The following is a 19,109-nucleotide window of genomic DNA, read 5'->3' as shown; positions in this document are numbered from 1 at the left end:
TACTTCAAAATGAAAGGCTCATAATAACCATAATCCTTGCTAGGATGAAAATTTATTGTTATAAACAAAACTCAAACAAACTTGCCAAAAGTATCCAGCAAATGAATCTTCTTCTACCTACTCATCTTCTTAGTTAACACTCCCTGCACCATCAGATGAAAATAATAATAATAATAGTGCATATTCATCTGAGTGCTCAACATGTGTCAGGCACTTTCGAAGTATTCATTCAACTCCTTTAATCCACAAACCAATCTTATGTGCATCTTTATACCCATTTTGTAATTTAGTACACTGATGCACAAGAAAAAGTTAAATAACTTGCCACTTGTGTGGCAAGCAAGTAGCAGATACAGGATTCAAATATAAGTGGTCTTATTACAAAGCCTAAAGTGTAATCTCTTTCTCATACTGTGTAGGATCAGTTTATTGACAGTATTCAATATCTCAAAACACAGGTTATAGCTACATGGTGGCAGGTATCTTCATATACATAGGAGGATTTTGTACATCTCAATCATGGGGTTCATATATAGTTCATATATTTTGATTTTTTTACTTTTGATTTTATGTATGGTATCACATACACAACTAGATAACCAGGGCAATTCCAAATACATTTTACATTGCTCATTAAGGTTACTTATGGTTATATCTAGACTTTTAGAAAAATACCACACTACATCCCTTTATCAGAGTAGTAAACTCATGCAAACATTAAAGCTGAGCTAGCCAATATGGCAGCCACTAGCCAAATGTGGCCATTCAAGTTAATTAAAATTAAATAAAGGTAAAATTCCAGTTTCTCACTTACACTGCCACACTCCCATTACTCTATGGCTACATGTGCTATTTTATGGAACCACACAGATCTGGAACATTTCTATCATCACAGCAAAGTTCTATTGGACTGCACTGTATTAAGGCTGTGTCTTTAGAGAACCATTTTCCAAACATGTTTTAAATGATGGTATATTGGGCTTTTGGTTCAAAACACTCTTACCAAAACTAAGACCCCACTGAAATTAAAGTATAGAAGTCCAAAAATACATAACACTTATGACAACAAAGCAAAGGAAAATAAGAGGCACAAACAGCAGAGAAACCTCAAGAAATTTATGAAACAAACAAAATGTAAGAAGTCATGTTGACAGGAGGAAAATGAAAATAAAACTGCCTCTACAGGTAGTCTTTATGGGAACTCTGACAGCAGGAGCAAGTCATATAATGGGATGCCTCAGGGGGCTCTGGGTGTCTAGTGTGACAGAGATGGGGGATGAAAAGTGGAAACTGAAAAGCAAGGGGATTAATTGGAGTTCTGTTTGTGAAGCTCACGTACCAGCCAATAATCCTGTCCCCCTAGTGCAATAATAGGCAACTTGGCATAGTAGCTTGCTCCTTTTTAATGAACTAAATGGGTGCTGGGACAACCTATGGGTGGATGACCTTCACAACATGCCATGATACTGTCCTTATTCTGACACTGAAATTCACAGTCCAGTAGCCCCTCAGTTGACTTTCCTTGTCTTGTCCCACATGGAGTTCCAAGAATTTCTTCTCCAGGCAAAGACTTGGCAGGAATAAAATTGATTTGCAAAACAGCTCCAGAAGACTATATTAGCTCCCTAGTCTTTCTTCTTTGTATATAAGTGAAAAATTTAGCATCACAAGGCATTTCAGAATGCCTTGAGTTAATATACAATATTTGTTTTTCTCTTTCTGACTTACGTCACTCAGTATGACAGTCTCTAGGTCCATCCATGTCTCTACAAATGATCCAATTTCGTTCCTTTTTATGGCTGAGTAATATTCCATTGTATATATGTACCACATCTTCTTTATCTACTTGTCTGTCAATGGGCATTTAGGTTGCTTCCATGACCTGGCTATTGTAAATAGTGCTGCAATGAGAATTGAGATGCATGTGGCCTTTTGAATTATGGTTTTCTCTAGGTATATGCTCAGTAGTGGGATTGCTGGGTCACATGGTAATTCTATTTTTAGTTTTTTAAGGAACCTCCATACTGTTCTCCATAGTGGCTGTATCAATTTACATTCCCACCAACAGTGCAAGAGGGTTCCCTTTTCTCCACACCATCTCCAGCATTTGTTGTTTGTAGATTTTCTGATGATGCCCATTCTAACTGGTGTGAGGTGATACCACATTGTAGTTTTGATTTGCATTTCTCTAATAATTAGTGATGTTGAGCACTTTTTAATGTGCTTCTTGGCCATCTGTAGGTCTTCTTTGGAGAAATGTTTATTTAGGTCTTCTGCCCATTTTTGGATTGGGTTGTTTATGTTTTTTTAATATTGAGCTGCATGAAATGTTTGTATATTTTGGAGATTAATCTTTGTCCGTTAATTTGTTTGCAAATATTTTCTCCCAATCTGAGGGTTGTCTTTTCGTCTTGTTTATAGTTTCCTTTGCTGTGCAAAAACTTTTAGGTACCATTAGGTTCCATTTATTTTTTCTCTGTTTTTATTTCCATTACTTTAGGAGGTGAGTCAAAAAATATCTTGCTGTGATTTATGTCAAAGAGTGTTTTTCCTATGTTTTTCTCTAAGAGTTTTATAGCATCTGGCCTTATATTTAAGTCTTTAATCAATTTTGAGTTTATTTTTGTGTATGGTGTTAGGGAATGTCCTAAGTTCATTCTTTTACATGTAGCTGTCCACTTTTCCCAGCACCACTTATTAAAAAGACTGTCTTTTCTCCATTGTATATCCTTGCCTCCTTTGTCATAGATTAGTTGACCATAGGTGTGTGGGTTTATCTCTGGGCTTTCCATCCTGTTCCACTGATCTATCTTTCAGTTTTTGTGCCAGTACCATATTGTCTTGATGACTGTAGCTTTGTAATTTAGTTTGGACTCAGGGAGTCTGATTCCTCCACCTCTGTTTTTTCCCCTCAGAAAATATTGCTTTGACTATTGTTTTGACTATTCGGGGTCTTTTGTGTCTCCATACAAATTTTAAGAGTTTTTGTTCTAGTTCTGTAAAAAATGTCATTGGTAATTTGAAAGGGATTTCACTGAATCTGTAGATTACTTTGGGTAGTATAGTCATTTTCACAATATTGATTCTTCCAATCCAAGAACATGGTATATCTCCCGATCTGTTTTTTGTTTGTTTTGTTTTGTTGTTTGTTTGTTTTTTTTAACATCTTTATTGGAGTATCATTGCTTTACAATGGTGTGTTAGTTTCTGCTTTATAACAAACTGAATCAGCTATACATAAACATATATCCCCATATCTCCTACTTCTTGCATCTCCCTCCCACCCTCCCTATCCCACCTCTCTAAGGGGACACAAAGCACCAAGCTGATGTCCCTGTGCTATGCAGCTGCTTCCCACTAGCTATTTATTTTAAATTTGATAGTGTGTATATGTCCATGCCACTCTCTCACTTAGTCCCAGCTTACCCTTCCCCCTCCCCGTGTCCTCAAGTCCATTCTCTACATCTGAGTCTTTATTCTTGTCCTGCCCCTAGGTACATCAGGAACAATTTTTTTTTAGATTCCATATATATGTGTTAGCATATGGTATTTGTTTTTCTCTTTCTGACTTACTTCACTCAGTATGACAGAATCTAGGTCCATCCACCTCACTACAAATAACTCATTTTCATTTCCTTTTATGGCCGAGTAATATTGCGTTGTATATATGTGCCATATCTTCTTTATCAATTCATCTGTCGATGGACACTGAGGTTACTTCCATGTCCCGGCTATTGTAAACAGTGCTTCAGTGAACACTGGGATACATGACTCTTTTTGACTTATGGTTTTCTCGGGGTATATGCCCAGTAGTGGGATGCTGGGTTGTATGGTAGTTCTATTTTTAGTTTTTTAAGGAACCTCCATATTCTTCTCCTTAGTGGATGTACCAATTTACATTCCCATCAACAGTGCAAGAGGGTTTCCTTTTCTCCACACCTCTCCAGCATTTATTGTTTGTAGATTTTTTGATGATGGCCATTCTGACCAGTGTGAGATGATACCTCATTGTAGTTTTGACTTGCATTTCTCTAATGATTAGTGATGTTGAGCATCCTTTCATGTGCTTGTTGGCAAACTGTATATCTTCTTTGGAGAAATGTCTATTTAGGTCTTCTGCCCATTTTTGTATTATGTTGTTTGTTTTTTTGATATTGAGCTGCATGAACTGTTTGTATATTTGGGAGATTAATCCTTTGTCAGTCAATTCTTTTGCAAATATTTTCTCCCATTCTGAGTTTTGTCTTTTCATCATGTTTATGGTTTCCTTTGCTGTGCAAAAGCTTTTAAGTTTCATTAGGTCCTATTTGGGTTCTTTTTGTTTTTACTTCCATAACCTAGGAGGTGGGTCAAAAAGGAACTTGCTGTGATGTAAGTCATACAGTGTTCTGCCTATGTTTTCCTCTAAGAGTTTTATAGTGTCTGGTTTTACATTTAGGTCTCTAATGCATTTTGAGTTTATTTTTGTGTTCCGTGTTATGGAGTGTTCTAATTTCATTCTTTTACATGTAGCTGTCCAGTTGTCCCAGAACCACTTATTGAAGAGGCTGTCTTTTCTCCACTGTATATTCTTGCCTCCTTTATCAAAGATCAGGTGACCATATGTGTGTGGGTTTACCACTGGGCTTTATATTCTGTTCTACTGATTCTGTTTTTGTGATAATACCATACTGTCTTGATTACTGTAGCTTTGTAGTATAGTCTGAAGTCTGGGAGCCTGATTCCTCCAGCTCCGTTTTTCTTTCTCAAGATTTCTTTGCCTATTTGGGGTCTTTGGGGTTTCCATAAAAATTGTGAAATTTTTTGTTCTTGTTCTGTGAAAAATGCCATTCGTAGTTTGATAGGGATTTCATTGAATCTGTAGATTGCTTTGGGTAGTATAGTATTTTCACAATACTGATTCTTCAAATCCAAGAACATGGTATATCACTCCATCTTTTTGTGTCATCTTTAATTTCTGTCATCAGTGTCTTACAGTTTTCTGCACACAGGTCTTTTGTCTCCTTAGGTAGGTTTCTTCCTAGGTGTTTTATTATTTTTGCTGCAATGATGAAATTGATTGTTTCCTTAATTTCTCTTTCTGATCTATTGTTGTTAGTGTATAGGAATGCAAGAGATTTCTGTGCATTAATATTGTATCCTGCAACTTTACCAAGTTCATTGATTAGCTCTAGTAGCTTGCTGGTGACATCTTTAGGATAATCTATGCATAGCATCATGTCATCTGCAAACAGTGACAGTTTTACTTTTTCTTTTCTGATTTGGATTACTTTTATTTCTTTTTCTTTTCTCATTGCCGTGACTAGGACTTCCAGAACTATGTTGAATAATGGTGGTGAGAATGGACAACCTTGTCTTCTTTCTGATCTTAGAGGAAATGCTTTTAGTTTTTCACCATTGAGAATGATGTTTGCTGTGGGTTTGCCATATATGGCCTTTATTATGTTGAGGTAGGTTCCTTCTATGCACACTTTCTGGAGAGTTTTTATCATAAATTGGTGTTGAATTTTGTCAGAAGCTTTTCTGCATCTATTGAGATGATCATATGGTTTTTATTCTTCAATTTGTTAATATGGTGTATCACATTGTTTTATTTGCATATATTGAAGAATCCTTGCACCCCTGTGATAAATCCCACTTGATCATGATGTATGATCCTTTTAATGTATTGTCGGATTCTGTTTGCTATTATTTTGTTGAGGATTTTTGCATCTATATTCATCAGTGATATTACTCTGTAATTTTATTTTCTTGTATTATCTTTGTCTGGTTTTTGTGTCAGGGTGATGGTGGCCTCGTAGAATGAATTTGGAAGGGGTCCTCCCCCCATAATTTTTTGGAAGAGTTTGAGAAGGATGGGTGTTAGCTCTTCTCTAAATTTTGAAAAAATTCACCTGTGAAGCCATCTGGTCCTTGACTTTTGTTTGTTGGAAGATTTTTAATCACAGTTTCAATTTCATTACTTGTGATTCATCTGTTCATATTTTCTATTTCTTCATGGTTCAATCTTGGAAGGTTATATTTTTCTAAGAATTTTTCCATTTCTTCCAGGTTGTCCATTTTATTGGCATAGAGTTGCTTGCAGTAGTCGCTTAGGATGCTTTGTCAGTTGTAACTTATTTTTCTAATTTATTGATTTGAGTGCTCTCCCTCTTTTTCTTGCTGACTCTTGTTAAAGGTTTATCAATTTTGTTTATCTTCTCAAAGAACCAGCTTTTAGTTTTATTGATCTTTGCTATTATTTTCTTTGTTTCTATTTCAATTTTTTCTGCTCTGATCTTTGTGATTTCTTTCCTTGTACTAACTTTGGGTTTTGCTTGTTCTTCTTTCTCTAGTTCCTTTAGCTGTAAAGTTTGTTTGTTTATTTGAGATATTTCTTGTTTCTTGAGGTAGGAATGTATTGCTATAAACTTCCCTCTTGGAACTGCTTTTGCTGCATCCCATAGGTTTGAATCATCTTGTTTTCATTGTCATTTGTCTCTAGGTACATTTTTATCTCCTCTTTGATTTCTTCAGTGATCCATTGGTTATTTAGTAATGTATTGTTTAACCTCCATGTGTTTGTGTGTTTTACGTTTTTTCACCTGTAATTTATTTCTAATCTCATAACATTGTTGTCGGAAGAGATGCTTGATATGATTTCAATTTTCTTAAATTTACCAAGCCTTGATTTGTGACCAAGATGTGATCTATCCTGGAGAATGTTCCACGTGCATTTGAGAAGAAAGTGTATTCTGCAATTTTCAGATGGTATGTCCTATAAATATCAATTAAATCTATCTGGTCTACTGTGTCATGTAAAGCTGTGTTTCCTTATTAATTTTCTGTCTGGAAGATCTCTCCATTGGTGTAAGTGAGGTGCTAACATCCCCCACTATTATTGTGTTATTGCTGATTTTCTCTTTTATATTTGTTAGCAGTCGCCATATGTAGTGTGGTGCTCCTATGTTGGGTGCATATATATTTATAATTGTTATATGTTCTTCTTGGATTGATCCCTTGATCATTATGGAGTGCCCTTCCTTGTGTTTTGTATCATTCTTTATTTTAAGGTCTATTTTATATGATATGAGTATTGATACTCCAGCTTTCTTTTGATTTCCATTTACATGGAATATCTTTTTCCATCCTCTCACCTTCAGTCTGTATGTGTCCCTAGGTCTGAACTGGGTCTCTTGTAGACAGCATATATATGTGTCTTAATTTTGTATCCATTCAGCAAGCCTGTGTCTTTTGGTTGGAGCATTTAATCCATTCACTTTTAAGTAATTATCAATATGTATGTCCCTATTACCATTTTCTTAATTGTTTTGGGATTGTTTTGGTAGGTCCCTTTCTTCTCTTGTGTTTCCCACTTAGAGAAGTTCCTTTAGCCTTTGTTGTAGAGCTGGTTTTGTGGTGCTGAATTCTTTTAGCTTTTGCTTGTCTGTAAAGCTTTTCATTTTTCTGTTGAACTGGAATGAGATCCTTGCTGGGTAGAATAATCTGGGTTGTAGGTTCTTCCCTTACATCACTTTAAATATATCATGCCACTTCCTTCTGGCTTGTAGAGTTTCTATGGAGAAATCAGCTGTTAACCTTATGGGAGTTCTCTTGTATTTTTATTTATTTATTTATTTATTTTTACATCTTGATTGGAGTATAATTGCTTTACAATGGTGTGTTAGTTTCTGCTTTATACCAAAGTGAATCAGTTATACATATACATATGTTCCCACATCTCTTCCCTCTTGCATCTCCCTCCCTCCCATCCTACCTATCCCACCCCTCTAAATGATCAAAAAGCACCGAGCTGATCTCCCTGTGCTATCCGGCTCCTTACAACTAGCTATCTATATTATGTTGGGTAGTGTATATGTGTCCATGCCACTCTCTCGCTTTGTCACAGCTTACCCTTCGCCCTCCCAATATCCTCAAGTCCATTCTCTAGTAGGTCTTTGTATTTATTCCTGTCTTACCTCAAGGTTCTTCATGGCATTTTTCTTTTCTTAAATTGCATATATATGTGTTAGCATACGGTATTTCACTTTCTCCTTCTGACTTACTTCACTCTGTATGAAAGACTCTAGGTCCATCCACCTCATTACAAATAGCTCAATTTCGTTTCTTTTTATGGCTGAGTAATATTACATTGTATATATGTGCCACGTCTTCTTTATCCATTCATCTGATGATGGACACTTAGGCTGTTTCCATCTCCAGGCTACTGTAAATAGAGCTGCATTGAACATTTTGGAACATGACTCTTTTTGAATTATGGTTTTCTCAGGGTATATGCCCAGTAGTGGGATTGCTGGATCATATGGTAGTTCTATTTGTAGTTTTTTAAGGAAACTCCATACTGTTCTCCACAGTGACTGTACCAATGCACATTCCCACCAGCAGTGCAAGAGTGTTCCCTTTTCTCCACACCTGCCCAGCATTTATTGTTCCTAGATGTTTTGATGATGGCCATTCTGACTGGTATGAGATGATATCTCACTGTGGTTTTGATTTGCATTTCTCTAATGATGAATGATGTTAAACATTCTTTCATGTGTTTGTTGGCAGTCTGTATATCTTCTTTGGAGAAATGTCTATTTAGGTCTTCTGCCCATTTTTGGCTTGGGTTGTTTGTTTTTTTGTTATTGAGCTGCATGAGCTGCTTGTAAATTTTGGAGATTAATCCTTTGTCAGTTGCTTCATTTTCAAATATTTTCTCCCAATCTGAGGGTTGTCTTTTTGTCTTGTTTATGGCTTCCTTTGCTGTGCAAAAGGTTTGAAGTTTCATTAGGTCCCAATTGTTTATTTTTGTTTTCATTTCCATTTCTCTAGGAGGTGGGTCAAAAAGGATCTTGCTGTGATTTATGTCATAGAGTGTTCTGCCTATGTTTTCCTCTAAGAGTTTGATAGTTTCTGGCCTTACATTTAGGTTTTTAATCCATTTTGAGGTTATTTTGGTGTATGGTGTTAGGGAGTGATCTCATCTCATACTTTAAAATGTAGCAGTCCAGTTTTCCCAGCACCACTTATTGAAGAGGCTGTCCTTTCTCCACTGCACATTCTTGCCTCCTTTATCAAAGATAAGGTGACCATATGTGCGTGGGTTTATCTCTGGGCTTTCTATCCTGTTCCATTGATCTATCTTTCTGTTTTTGTGCCAGTACCATACTGTCTTGATTATTGTAGCTTTGTAGTATAATCTGAAGTCAGGAAGCCTGATTCTTCCAGCTCTGTTTTTCGTTCCCAAGGTTGCTTTGGCTATTCAGGGTCTTTTGTGTTTCCCTACAAACTGTGAAATTTTTGTTCTAGTTCTGTGAAAAATGCCAGTGGTAGTTTGATAGGGATTTCATTGAATCTGTAGATTGCTTTGGTTAGTAGAGTCATTTTCACAGTGTTGTTTCTTCCTATCCAAGAACATGTTATATATCTCCATCTATTCGTATCATCTTTAATTTTTTCATCAGTGGCTTATAATTTTCTGCATACAGGTCTTTTGTCTCCTTAGGTAGGTTTATTCCTAGATACTTTATTCTTTTTGTTGCAATGGTAAATGGGAGTGTTTTCTTGATTTCACTTTCAGATTTTGCATCATTAATGCATAGGAATGCCAGAGATTTCTGTGCATTAATTTTGTATCCTGCTACTTTACTTAATTTATTGATTAGCTCTAGTAGTTTTCTGGTAGCATCTTTAGGATTCTCTTTGTATAGTATCATGTCATCTGCAAACAGTGATAGCTTTACTTCTTCTTTTCCGATTTGGATTCCTGTTATTTCCTTTTATTCTCTGATTGATGTGGCTAAAACTTCCAAAACTATGTTGAATAAGAGTGGTGACAATGGGCAACCTTGTGTTGTTCCTGATCTTAGTGGAAATGCTTTCAGTTTTTCACCATTGAGGATGATGTTGGCTTTCGGTTTGTCATATATGGCCTTTATTATGCTGAGGAAAGTTCCCTATGTGCCTACTTTCTGCAGGGTTTTAATCATAAATGGGTGTTGAATTTTGTCGAAAGCTTTCTCTGCATCTATTGAGATGATCATATGGTTCTTCTCCTTCAGTTTGTTAATATTGTGTGTCACGTTGATTGATTTGTGTATATTGAAGAATCCTTGCATTCCTGGAGTAAATTCCACTTGATCATGTTGTATGATCCGTTTAATGTGCTGTTGGATTATTTTTGCTAGTATTTTGTTGACGATTTTTCCATCTATGTTCATGAGTGATATTGGCCTGTAGTTTTCTTTCTTTGTGACATCCTTGTCTGGTTTGGGTATCAAGGTGATGGTGGCCTCATAGAATGAGTTTGGGAGTGTTCCTGCCTCTGCTATATTTTGGAAGAATTTGAGGATAGGTGTTAGTTCTTCTCTAAATGTTTGATAGAATTCGCCGAGGAAGCCATCTGGTCCTGGGCTTTTGTATGTTGGAAGATAGTTAATCACAGTTTCAATTTCAGTGCTTGTGATTGGTCTGTTCATATTTTCTATTTCTTCCTGATTCAGTCTTAGCAAGTTGTACATTTCTAAGAATTTGTCCATTTCTTCCAGGTTGTCCATTTTATTGGCATAAAGTTGCTTGTAGTAGTCTCTCATGATCCTTTGTATTTCTGCAGTATCAGTTTTTACTCCCCCTTTTTCGTTTCTAATTCTATTGATTTGAGTCTTCTCCCTTTTTTTCTTGATGAGTCTGGCTAATGGTTTATCAATTTTGTTTATCTTCTCAAAGAACCAGCTTTTAGTTTTATTGATCTTTGCTATCATTTCCTTCATTTCTTTTTCATTTATTTCTGATCTGAATTTTATGATTTCTTTCCTTCTGCTAACTTTGGGGTTTTTTTTGATCTTCTTTCTCTAATTGCTTTAGGTGCAAGGTTAGGTTGTTTATTCAAGATGTTTCCTGATTCTTAAGGTAGGATTGTATTGCTATAAACTTCCCTCTTAGAACTGCTTTTGCTGCATCCCATAGATTTTGGGTCATTGTGTCTCCATTGTCATTTGTTTCTAGGTATTTTTTTATTTCCTCTTTGATTTCTTCAGTGATCACTTCGCTATTAAGTAGTGTATTGTTTAGCCTCCATGTGTTTGTATTTTTTGCAGATCTCTTCCTGTAATTGATATCTAGTCTCAAAGCATTGTGGTCGGAAAAGATACTTGATACAATTTCAGTTTTCTTAAATTTACCAAGGCTTGATTTGTGACCCAAGATATGATCTACCCTGGAGAATGTTCCATGAGCCCTTGAGAGAAATGTGTATTCTGTTGTTTTTGGATGGAATGTCCTATAAATATCAATTAAGTCCATCTTTTTTTAATGTATCATTTAAAGCTTGTGTTTCCTTATTTCTTTTCATTTTGGATGATATGTCCAATGGTGAAAGTGAGGTGATAAAGTCCCCTACTATGAATGTGTTACTGTCTATTTCCCCTTTTATGGCTGTTAGTATTTGCCTTATGTATTGAGGTGCTCCTATATTGGGTGCATAAACATTTACAATTGTTATATCTTCTTCTGGGATCGATCCCTTGATCATTATGTAGTGTCCTTCTTTGTCACTTCTAATAGTCTTTATTTTAAAGTATATTTTGTCTGATATGAGAATTGCTACTCCAGCTTTCTTTTGGTTTCCATTTGCATGGAATATCTTTCTCCATCCCTTTACTTTCAGTCTGTAGTTGTCTCTGGGTCTGAAGTGGGTCTCTTGTAGACAGCATATATATGGGTCTTGTTTTTGTTTCCATTTAGCCAGTCTGTGTCTTTTGGTGGGATCATTTAGTCCATTTACATTTAAGGTAATTATCGATATGTATGTTCCTAGTCCCATTTTCCTAATTGTATTGGGTTTGTTATTTTAGGTCTTTTCCTTCTCTTGTGTTTCTTGCCTAGAGAAGTTCCTTTATCATTTGTTGTAAAGCTGGTTTGGTGCTGCTGAACTCTCTCAGCTTTTGTTGTCTGTAAAGGTTTCAATTTCTCCATCAAATCTGAATGAGATCCATGCTGGGTAGAGTAATCTTGGTTGTAGGTTTTTCTCCTTCATAGTTTAAATATGTCCTGCCAGTCCCTTCTGGCTTACAGAGTTTCTGCTGAAAGATCAGCTGTTAACCTTATGGGCATTCCCTTGTGTGTTATTTGTTGTTTTTCCCTTGCTGCTTTCAATATGTTTTCTTAGTATTTAATTTTTTACAGTTTGATTAATATGTGTCTTGGTGTATTTCTCCTTAGATTTGTCCTCTATGGGACTCGCTGTGCTTCCTGGACTTGATTAACTATTTCCATTCCCATATTAGGGAAGTTTTCAACTATAATCTCTTCAAATATTTTCTCAGTCCCTTTCTTTTTCTCTTCTTCTTCTGGAACCCCTATAATTCGAATGTTGGTGCACTTAATGTTGTCCCAGAGGTCTGTGAGACTGTCCTGTGATCTTTTCATTCTTTTTTCTTTATTCTGCTCTGCAGTAGTTATTTCCACTATTTTATCTTCCAGGTCTCTTATCTGTTCTTCTGCCTCAGTTTTTCTGCTATTCATCCCATCTAGAGTATTTTTAATTTCACTTATTGTGTTGTTCATCATTGCTTGTTTCATCTTTAGTTCTTCTAGTTCCTTGTTAAATGTTTCTTGCATTTTGTCTATTCTATTTCCAAGATTTTGGATCATCTTTACTATCATTATTCTGAATTCTTTTTCAGGTAGACTGCCTATTTCCTCTTCATTTCTTAGGGCTGGTAGGTTTTTATCTTGCTCCTTCATCTGCTGTGTGTTTTTCTGTCTTCTCATTTTGCTTATCTAACTGTGTTTTGGGTCTCCATTTTGCAGGCTACAGGTCCATAGTTCCTGTTGCTTTTGGTGTCTCTCCACAGTGGCTAAAGTTGGTTCAGTGGGTTGTGTAGGCTTCCTGGTGGGGAGAACTAGTGCCTGTATTCTGGTGGATGAGGCTAGATCTTATCTTTCTGGTGGGCAGTTCCACGTCCAGTGGTGTGTTTTGGGGTGTCTGTGGGCTTATTAGGATTTTAGGCAGCCTCTCTGCTAATAGGTGGGGTTGTGTTCCTGTCTTGCTAGTTGTTTGCCATAGGGTGTCCAGCACTGTAGCTTGCTGGTCGTGGAGTGAAGCTGGGAGCTGGTGTTGAGATGGAGATCTCTGGGAGATTTTCACCATTTGATATTATGTGGACCTGGGAGGTCTCTTGTGGACCAGTTCCTGAAGTTGGCTCTCCCACCTCAGAGGTACAGCACTGACTCCTGGCTGCAGCACCAAGAGACTTTCATCCACATGGCTCAGAAGAAAAGGAAGAAAAAGCAGAAATAAATAAATAAAGAAAGAAAGAAAGAAAGGAGGGAGGGAGGAAGGAAGGAAGATGGGAAGGAAGAAAGAAAGAAAGAGATAAAATAATATAAAATAAAGTGAGATAAAATAAAATAAAATAATTAAAATAAAGAATAATTATTTAGAAAAAAATTTTTAAAAACCCCAAAAAACAAAACAAACAAAAAAAAAAACGGACGGATAGAACCCTAAGACAAATGGTGGAAGCAAAGCTATACATACAAAATCTCACACAGAAGCCTACACATACACACTCACAAAAAGACGAAAAGGGGAAAAAATAATAAATCCTGCTCTCAAAGTCCACCTCTTCAATTTGGGATGATTCAGTGTCTATTCATGTATTCCACAGATGCAGGGTACATCAAGTTGATTGTGGAGCTTTAATCCGCTGCTTCTGGGGCTGCTGGGAGAGATTTCCCTTTCTCTTCTTTGTTCTCACAGTTCCCAGGGCTCAGTTTTGGATTTGGCCCCGCCTCTGCATGTAGGTCGCTGGAGGGTGTCTGTTCTTTGCTCAGAGAGGACGGGGTTAGAGGAGCAGCTGCTTCGGGAGCTCTGGCTCACTCATGCCAGGGGGATTTAGTGGTACGGAGTACAGGGCGAGCCTGCGGTGACAGAGGCCGGCGGGACATTGCACCAGCCTGAGGGGCGCCGTGCGTTCTCCCGTGGAAGTTGTCCCTGGATCCCAGGACCCTGGCAGTGGTGGGCTGCACAGGCTCCCTGGAAGCGGGGTGTGGATATTGACCTGTGCTCGCACACTGGCTTCTTGGTGGCCGCAGCAGCAGCCTTAGCGTCTCATGCCCGTCTCTGGGGTCTGTGCTGTTAGCCACGGCTCGCGCCCGTCTCTGGAGCTCCTTTAAGCAGCACTCTTAATCCCCTCTTCTTGCGCACCAGGAAACAAAGAGGGAAGAAAAAGTCTCTTGCCTCTTCAGCAGGTCAGGACTTTTCCCCGGACTCCCTCCCCACTACCCGTGGTGCACTAATCCCCTGCAGGCTGTGTTCATGCTGCCAACCCCAGTCTTCTCCCTGCGCTCCGACCGAAGCCAGAACCTCAGCTCCCAGCCCCGCCCGCCCCAGCGGGTGAGACAACAAGCCTCTCGGGATGGTGAGTGCCGGTCGGCACCGATCCTCTGTGTGGGAATCTCTCCGCTTTTCCCTCTGCAGCCCTGTTGCTGTGCTCTCCTCCACAGCTCCGAAGATTTCCCCCTCCACCACCTGCAGTCTCTGCCCACGAAAGTGCTTCCTAGTGTGTGGAAACCTCTCCTCCTTTACGGCTCCCTCCCACTGGTGCAGGTCCCATCCCTATCCTTTTGTCTCTGTTTATTCTTTTTTCTTTTGCCCTACCCAGGTACGTGGGGACTTTCTTGCCTTTTGGGAGGTCTGAGGTCTTCTGCCAGCATTCAGTAGGTGTTCTGTAGGAGTTGTTCCACAAGTAGATGTAGTTCTTGTGTATCTGTGGGGAGGAAGGTGATCTCTGCATCTTACTCTTCCGCCATCATCCTGTTCAGCCTCTTCCCTTGTATTTTGTTTGTCATTTTTCACTTGTTGCTTTTAATAATTTTTCTTTGTCTTTAATTTTTGTCAATTTGATTACTTTGTGTCTCGGTGTGTTTCTCCTTGGGTTTACCCTGCCTGGGACTCTCTACACCTCCTGGACTTGGGTGACTATTTCCTTTCCCATGTTATGGAAGTTGTCAATTATAATCTCTTCAAATATTTTCTTGGGTCCTTTCTCTCTCTCTTCTGCTTCTGGGACCCGTATAACGTGAATGTTGGTTCGTTTAATGCTGTCCCAGAGGTCTCTTAGGCTGTCTTCATTTCTTTTCATTCTTTTTTCTTTATTCTGTTCTATGGCAGTGAATTCCACCATTCTGTCTTCCAGGCCACTTATCCGTTCTTCTACTTCAGTTATTCTGCTATTGATTCCTTCTAGTGTATTTTTTATTTCAGTTATTGTATTGTTCATCTCTGTTTATTTGTTCTTTAATTCTTCTAGGTCTTTGTTAAGCATTTCTGGCATCTTCTGAATCTTTGCCTCCATTCTTTTTCCAAGGTTTTGGATCACCTTCATTATCATTATTCTCAATTCTTTTCTGGAAGGTTGTCTATCTCCACTTCATTTAGTTGTTTTTCTGGAGTTTTATCTTGTTCTCTCATGTGGTACATAGTCCTCTGCCTTTTCATTTTGTCTATCTTTCTGTGAATGTGGTTTTTGTTCCACAGGCTGCAGGATTGTAGTTCTTCTTGCTTCTGCTGTCTGATCTCTAGTGGATGAAGCTATCTAAGTGGCTTGTGCCAGCTTCCTGATGGAAGGGACTGGTGGTGGGTTCAGCTGGGCATTGCTCTTGTGTGCAGAGCTCAATACAACTTTAATCTGCTGATGGGTGGGGCTGAGTTCCCTCCTGTTGGTTGTTCAGTCTGAGATGACCCAGCACTGGAGCCTACAGACCCTTTGGTGGGGCTAATGGTGGACTCTGGGAGGGCTCACACCAAGGAGTGCTTCCCAGTACTTCTGCTGCCAGTGTCCATGTCCCTGTGGTGAGCCACAGCTGCCCCCTGCCTCTACAGAAGACCCTCCAACACAAGCAGGTAGGTCTGATTCAGTCTCCTGTGGGATCAATGTTCCTTCCCCCTGTGTCCTGATGTGCACTCTACTTTGTGTGTGCCCTCCATGAGTGGAGTCTCTGTTTCCCCCAGACCTGTCAAAGTCCTACCATCAAATCCCAGTTAACTTCAAAGCCTGTTTCTCTGGGAATTCCTCCTCCCATGGTTGGGAAGCCTGACGTGGGGCTCAGAACCTTCACTCCTGTGGGTGGACTTCTATGGTATAATTGTTTTTATGTTTGTGAGTCAACCACCCAGAAGTTATGGGATTTGATTTTATTGTGATTGCACCCTTCCTACCATCTTGTTGTGGCTTCTCCTTTGTCCTTGTATGTGGAGTATTTTTTTGGTGAGTTCCAGTGTCTTCCTGTCGATGATTGTTCAGCAGTTAGTTGTGATTCTGGTCCTCTCGCAAGGGGGAGTGAATGCACATCCTTCTACTCTGCTATCTTGGACCAATCTAGAACATGTGAATTTTTAAGGACACAAATATTCAGTCTATACCACATGGGTTTAACATTTCCATGTACCTATAATTTTAGAAGAAAAGTGTTTCTAGCATTATTTTGAAAAATGGGAACGTTTAAAAAGCAGTATGCCATGAAACACAGTTTGGAAGATGGTGATTTAGCATAAAACTTTCAAACAACCAGAATTATAAATTCTCCTGTCAATCTTTTTTTATTATTCTTGTCAGGTTTGCCTTTGATCTCCATTGCTGAATTTATGAATATATACAATGTTCTGTATCTATCTGCTTAAGTTTCCAAAATCTGATTTCACTACAACCTTGGACTATCTTTGAGTGTTAAATTGGAGAACCAGTGTTATTTTTGTAATTCTGTTAGAAAATGGTTTTTATTGGGAGAATATTGAAAATAATAGTTAAAATATAAAGTATAAAAAAAGTTGGAAACTGATTTAAGAAAATGTTAATCTATTATTTAAAATTATATTTTCAGAAACCAATATATTTTGAAGCATGATTAGAGGTGTAGCATATAATTTTAATATTACATTTTTGTATATTTCAATGGGAAAAATACATTTAATTATAGAACACTATTACTTAAAATAATTATTAAAGTTATATCTTTATATTAAGGAATGTTTTGGAAATAGACTTGTTCATCACCTGTTGTACTGAAAGTGCTTGCTACTTGTATGTTCTTTTATGTTATTAAATTGTAGAGGAATATTTATATTAAATGCTAAATAATATGATCTTGTTAATAACAAAATTACTTAGCAAGAATATTTACTTTTCAGGATAAATACATTTTTAACTGCATGTCAATTTTCTATCTATTGATAATTCTATTTTATCATTAAATTGTTCTAAGTGTTAACCTTTTTTGGCCAAAGAAGCCATCACTATAATTCCAGATTTAACCCTTGGGTGTATTTCTGTGTTCAAATTTCCAAGCAAGATACGTATGTATGAGGTCAGGCTCCCTTTGACTGGGATGCTTTGGCCTCAGAACTCAAGCTTTATTAAGTTGCCTTTTCCATACAATGGTTGTCTTGCTCTTTCTAGGTGATGATGCCAGGGAGGCAGTTAAACATGGTTTGGACGGGATCTTGGTGTCAAATCATGGGGGTCGACAGCTCGATGGGGTGCCAGCCACTGTGAGTTTTGGCAAATGCCTCAACTGGTATTCCCATTTCTATCCCACTTCTGGCTATCTCTATGACTGCCTTTCCTTCTGTATATATTTTTGTGTGAACACTCAAGGTAAAATATGTATGAATATAGGTAAGAGCTCAGATTTTAAGTTTAGTGGCAAGTAACTACCTAAATTAGATCACTATTCAGTCTATTTATTTGTAAACTTATAAAAGTCTGTGTTAAATACCCAGCCATTAGTAGGCAGGGATTATTCCTGTTTTCATAAATATACCAATAAGTATATTATAAATTGGAGTATGAAAGAAAATATTATGCCATGAGTTTCCTGGAGGTGGGAGTTGAAGAACTACAGAGTGAGGGCAGGTGGGGAAAGGAGGTAGAAATCCTGTGGTCCAGGTGAGATGTCTGCTGCAAACAAGCTACTCTGTTGGGGCTGTGAACTACCTTGGCTGCATATTGGAATCACCTGGGAAACTGTAAAGAATCCTAATTCCCAGGCTGCACCCTAGATCCATCCATCAGAATCTTGCAGGACCAGGGGAGGCAGAGGCACTAGTATTTTTGACAGCTACCCAGGAGATCCAATGTGAATCTATGTTTTGTATACACTGTACACACTGTGCTAGGCAAATAAGAGTCCAGAATCCAGATATAAAAGTAAACTAAACTGGCTGGAATGATTTGGGTTGGAGTTAAAACTGTAAAGGAGAGCAATTAGCTCCAAAAAGGCCAAGAGCCAAGGAGTCCAACCAGGGGTTGATTTTAAGATCAAGGATTGGTGGGCCCAGAAGTGGATCAAAAGTCATGGAGGCAGACACATATCTAGGGGTGGATTTCATGGATCCATGATCTAGAATGGAGGCCAGGAGCTGTAGGTGGAGTGGGGTGGGGTCCCCTTACAGGCTGTCCACTTGTGGGAACATGACCAAGATTCTTTTAGATGAGGCAATGGGATTGCAGTTGCCTTTCACCTCTGCTCTGTTCTCATGTGGACCCCTGTTTTTACGAGTGTGAGTCTAAAAGTGGAATGGGAAAGAGTGAGATGTGTTTGGGGAATACCAAGGAATCCATTTTGTTTGCACTACCTGGTGGGAGTCGGGAGTCCTGGGAAATACACCTGCTAGGAGAGGTCTGGGAGGAGGTCCTTTAATATTATGTCATTGAATATGCAATAGCAAAGCCCTGAGTTAGCAGCAATGAGTATCACAAATTGGACTGTGGCATTACAGGGGGCAGGAAGATCAATGAGGTGACCCACATAATTATGAGAGCCAAGGAAAGAGAGAAGGGCCTGACCTGCTATGGGGCAGAAGGACTCAATAGCCCCTCCGAATTTCAGCTTTTTCATCTTTTAAAGTTTAAAAATCAATTAGATTACTTCTTTGGTGCCTTTAAACTTTAGTGTTCTATAATCTCAATTATCTATCATAGGCAAAGTAAGCTAGCATCATGTAACAAAACTTAAATAAATATGTATCTACAAAATAATGTGGATGGACTTCCTAGGTCATCATTTCTGAGCTGGATCATCATATGCATTTCCCCCTTTTGTCAGAACAATTTAGTCATAGTTAA

At 38.2% G+C, this 19,109-nt stretch overlaps 1 protein-coding gene across 4 annotated transcripts in view; it reads left to right on the top strand.

Annotated features, from left to right (window-relative positions):
- Positions 1 to 19,109, top strand: part of HAO1 (hydroxyacid oxidase 1) — a 65,144-nt gene that overhangs the window by 38,101 nt on the left and 7,934 nt on the right. For all 4 annotated transcript variants that reach the window (XR_003793309.1, XR_003793308.1, XM_029221802.1 and 1 more), the window contains exon 5: positions 17,442 to 17,533. Coding sequence is in view for 2 of the 4 variants with exons in the window: in XM_029221802.1 (XP_029077635.1) it covers positions 17,442 to 17,533 (92 nt within the window). In the remaining 2 variants the exon portion in view is untranslated. The remainder of the gene's footprint in view (positions 1 to 17,441; positions 17,534 to 19,109) is intronic.

This window comes from Monodon monoceros, unplaced genomic scaffold (genome assembly GCF_005190385.1).
Source record: "Monodon monoceros isolate NGI ecotype Baffin Bay Population unplaced genomic scaffold, NGI_Narwhal_1 Super_Scaffold_13, whole genome shotgun sequence".
NCBI lineage: Eukaryota > Metazoa > Chordata > Mammalia > Artiodactyla > Monodontidae > Monodon > Monodon monoceros.
The sequence above is the reverse complement of the archived record's forward strand: the minus strand, read 5'-3'. Positions and strand labels throughout refer to the sequence as shown.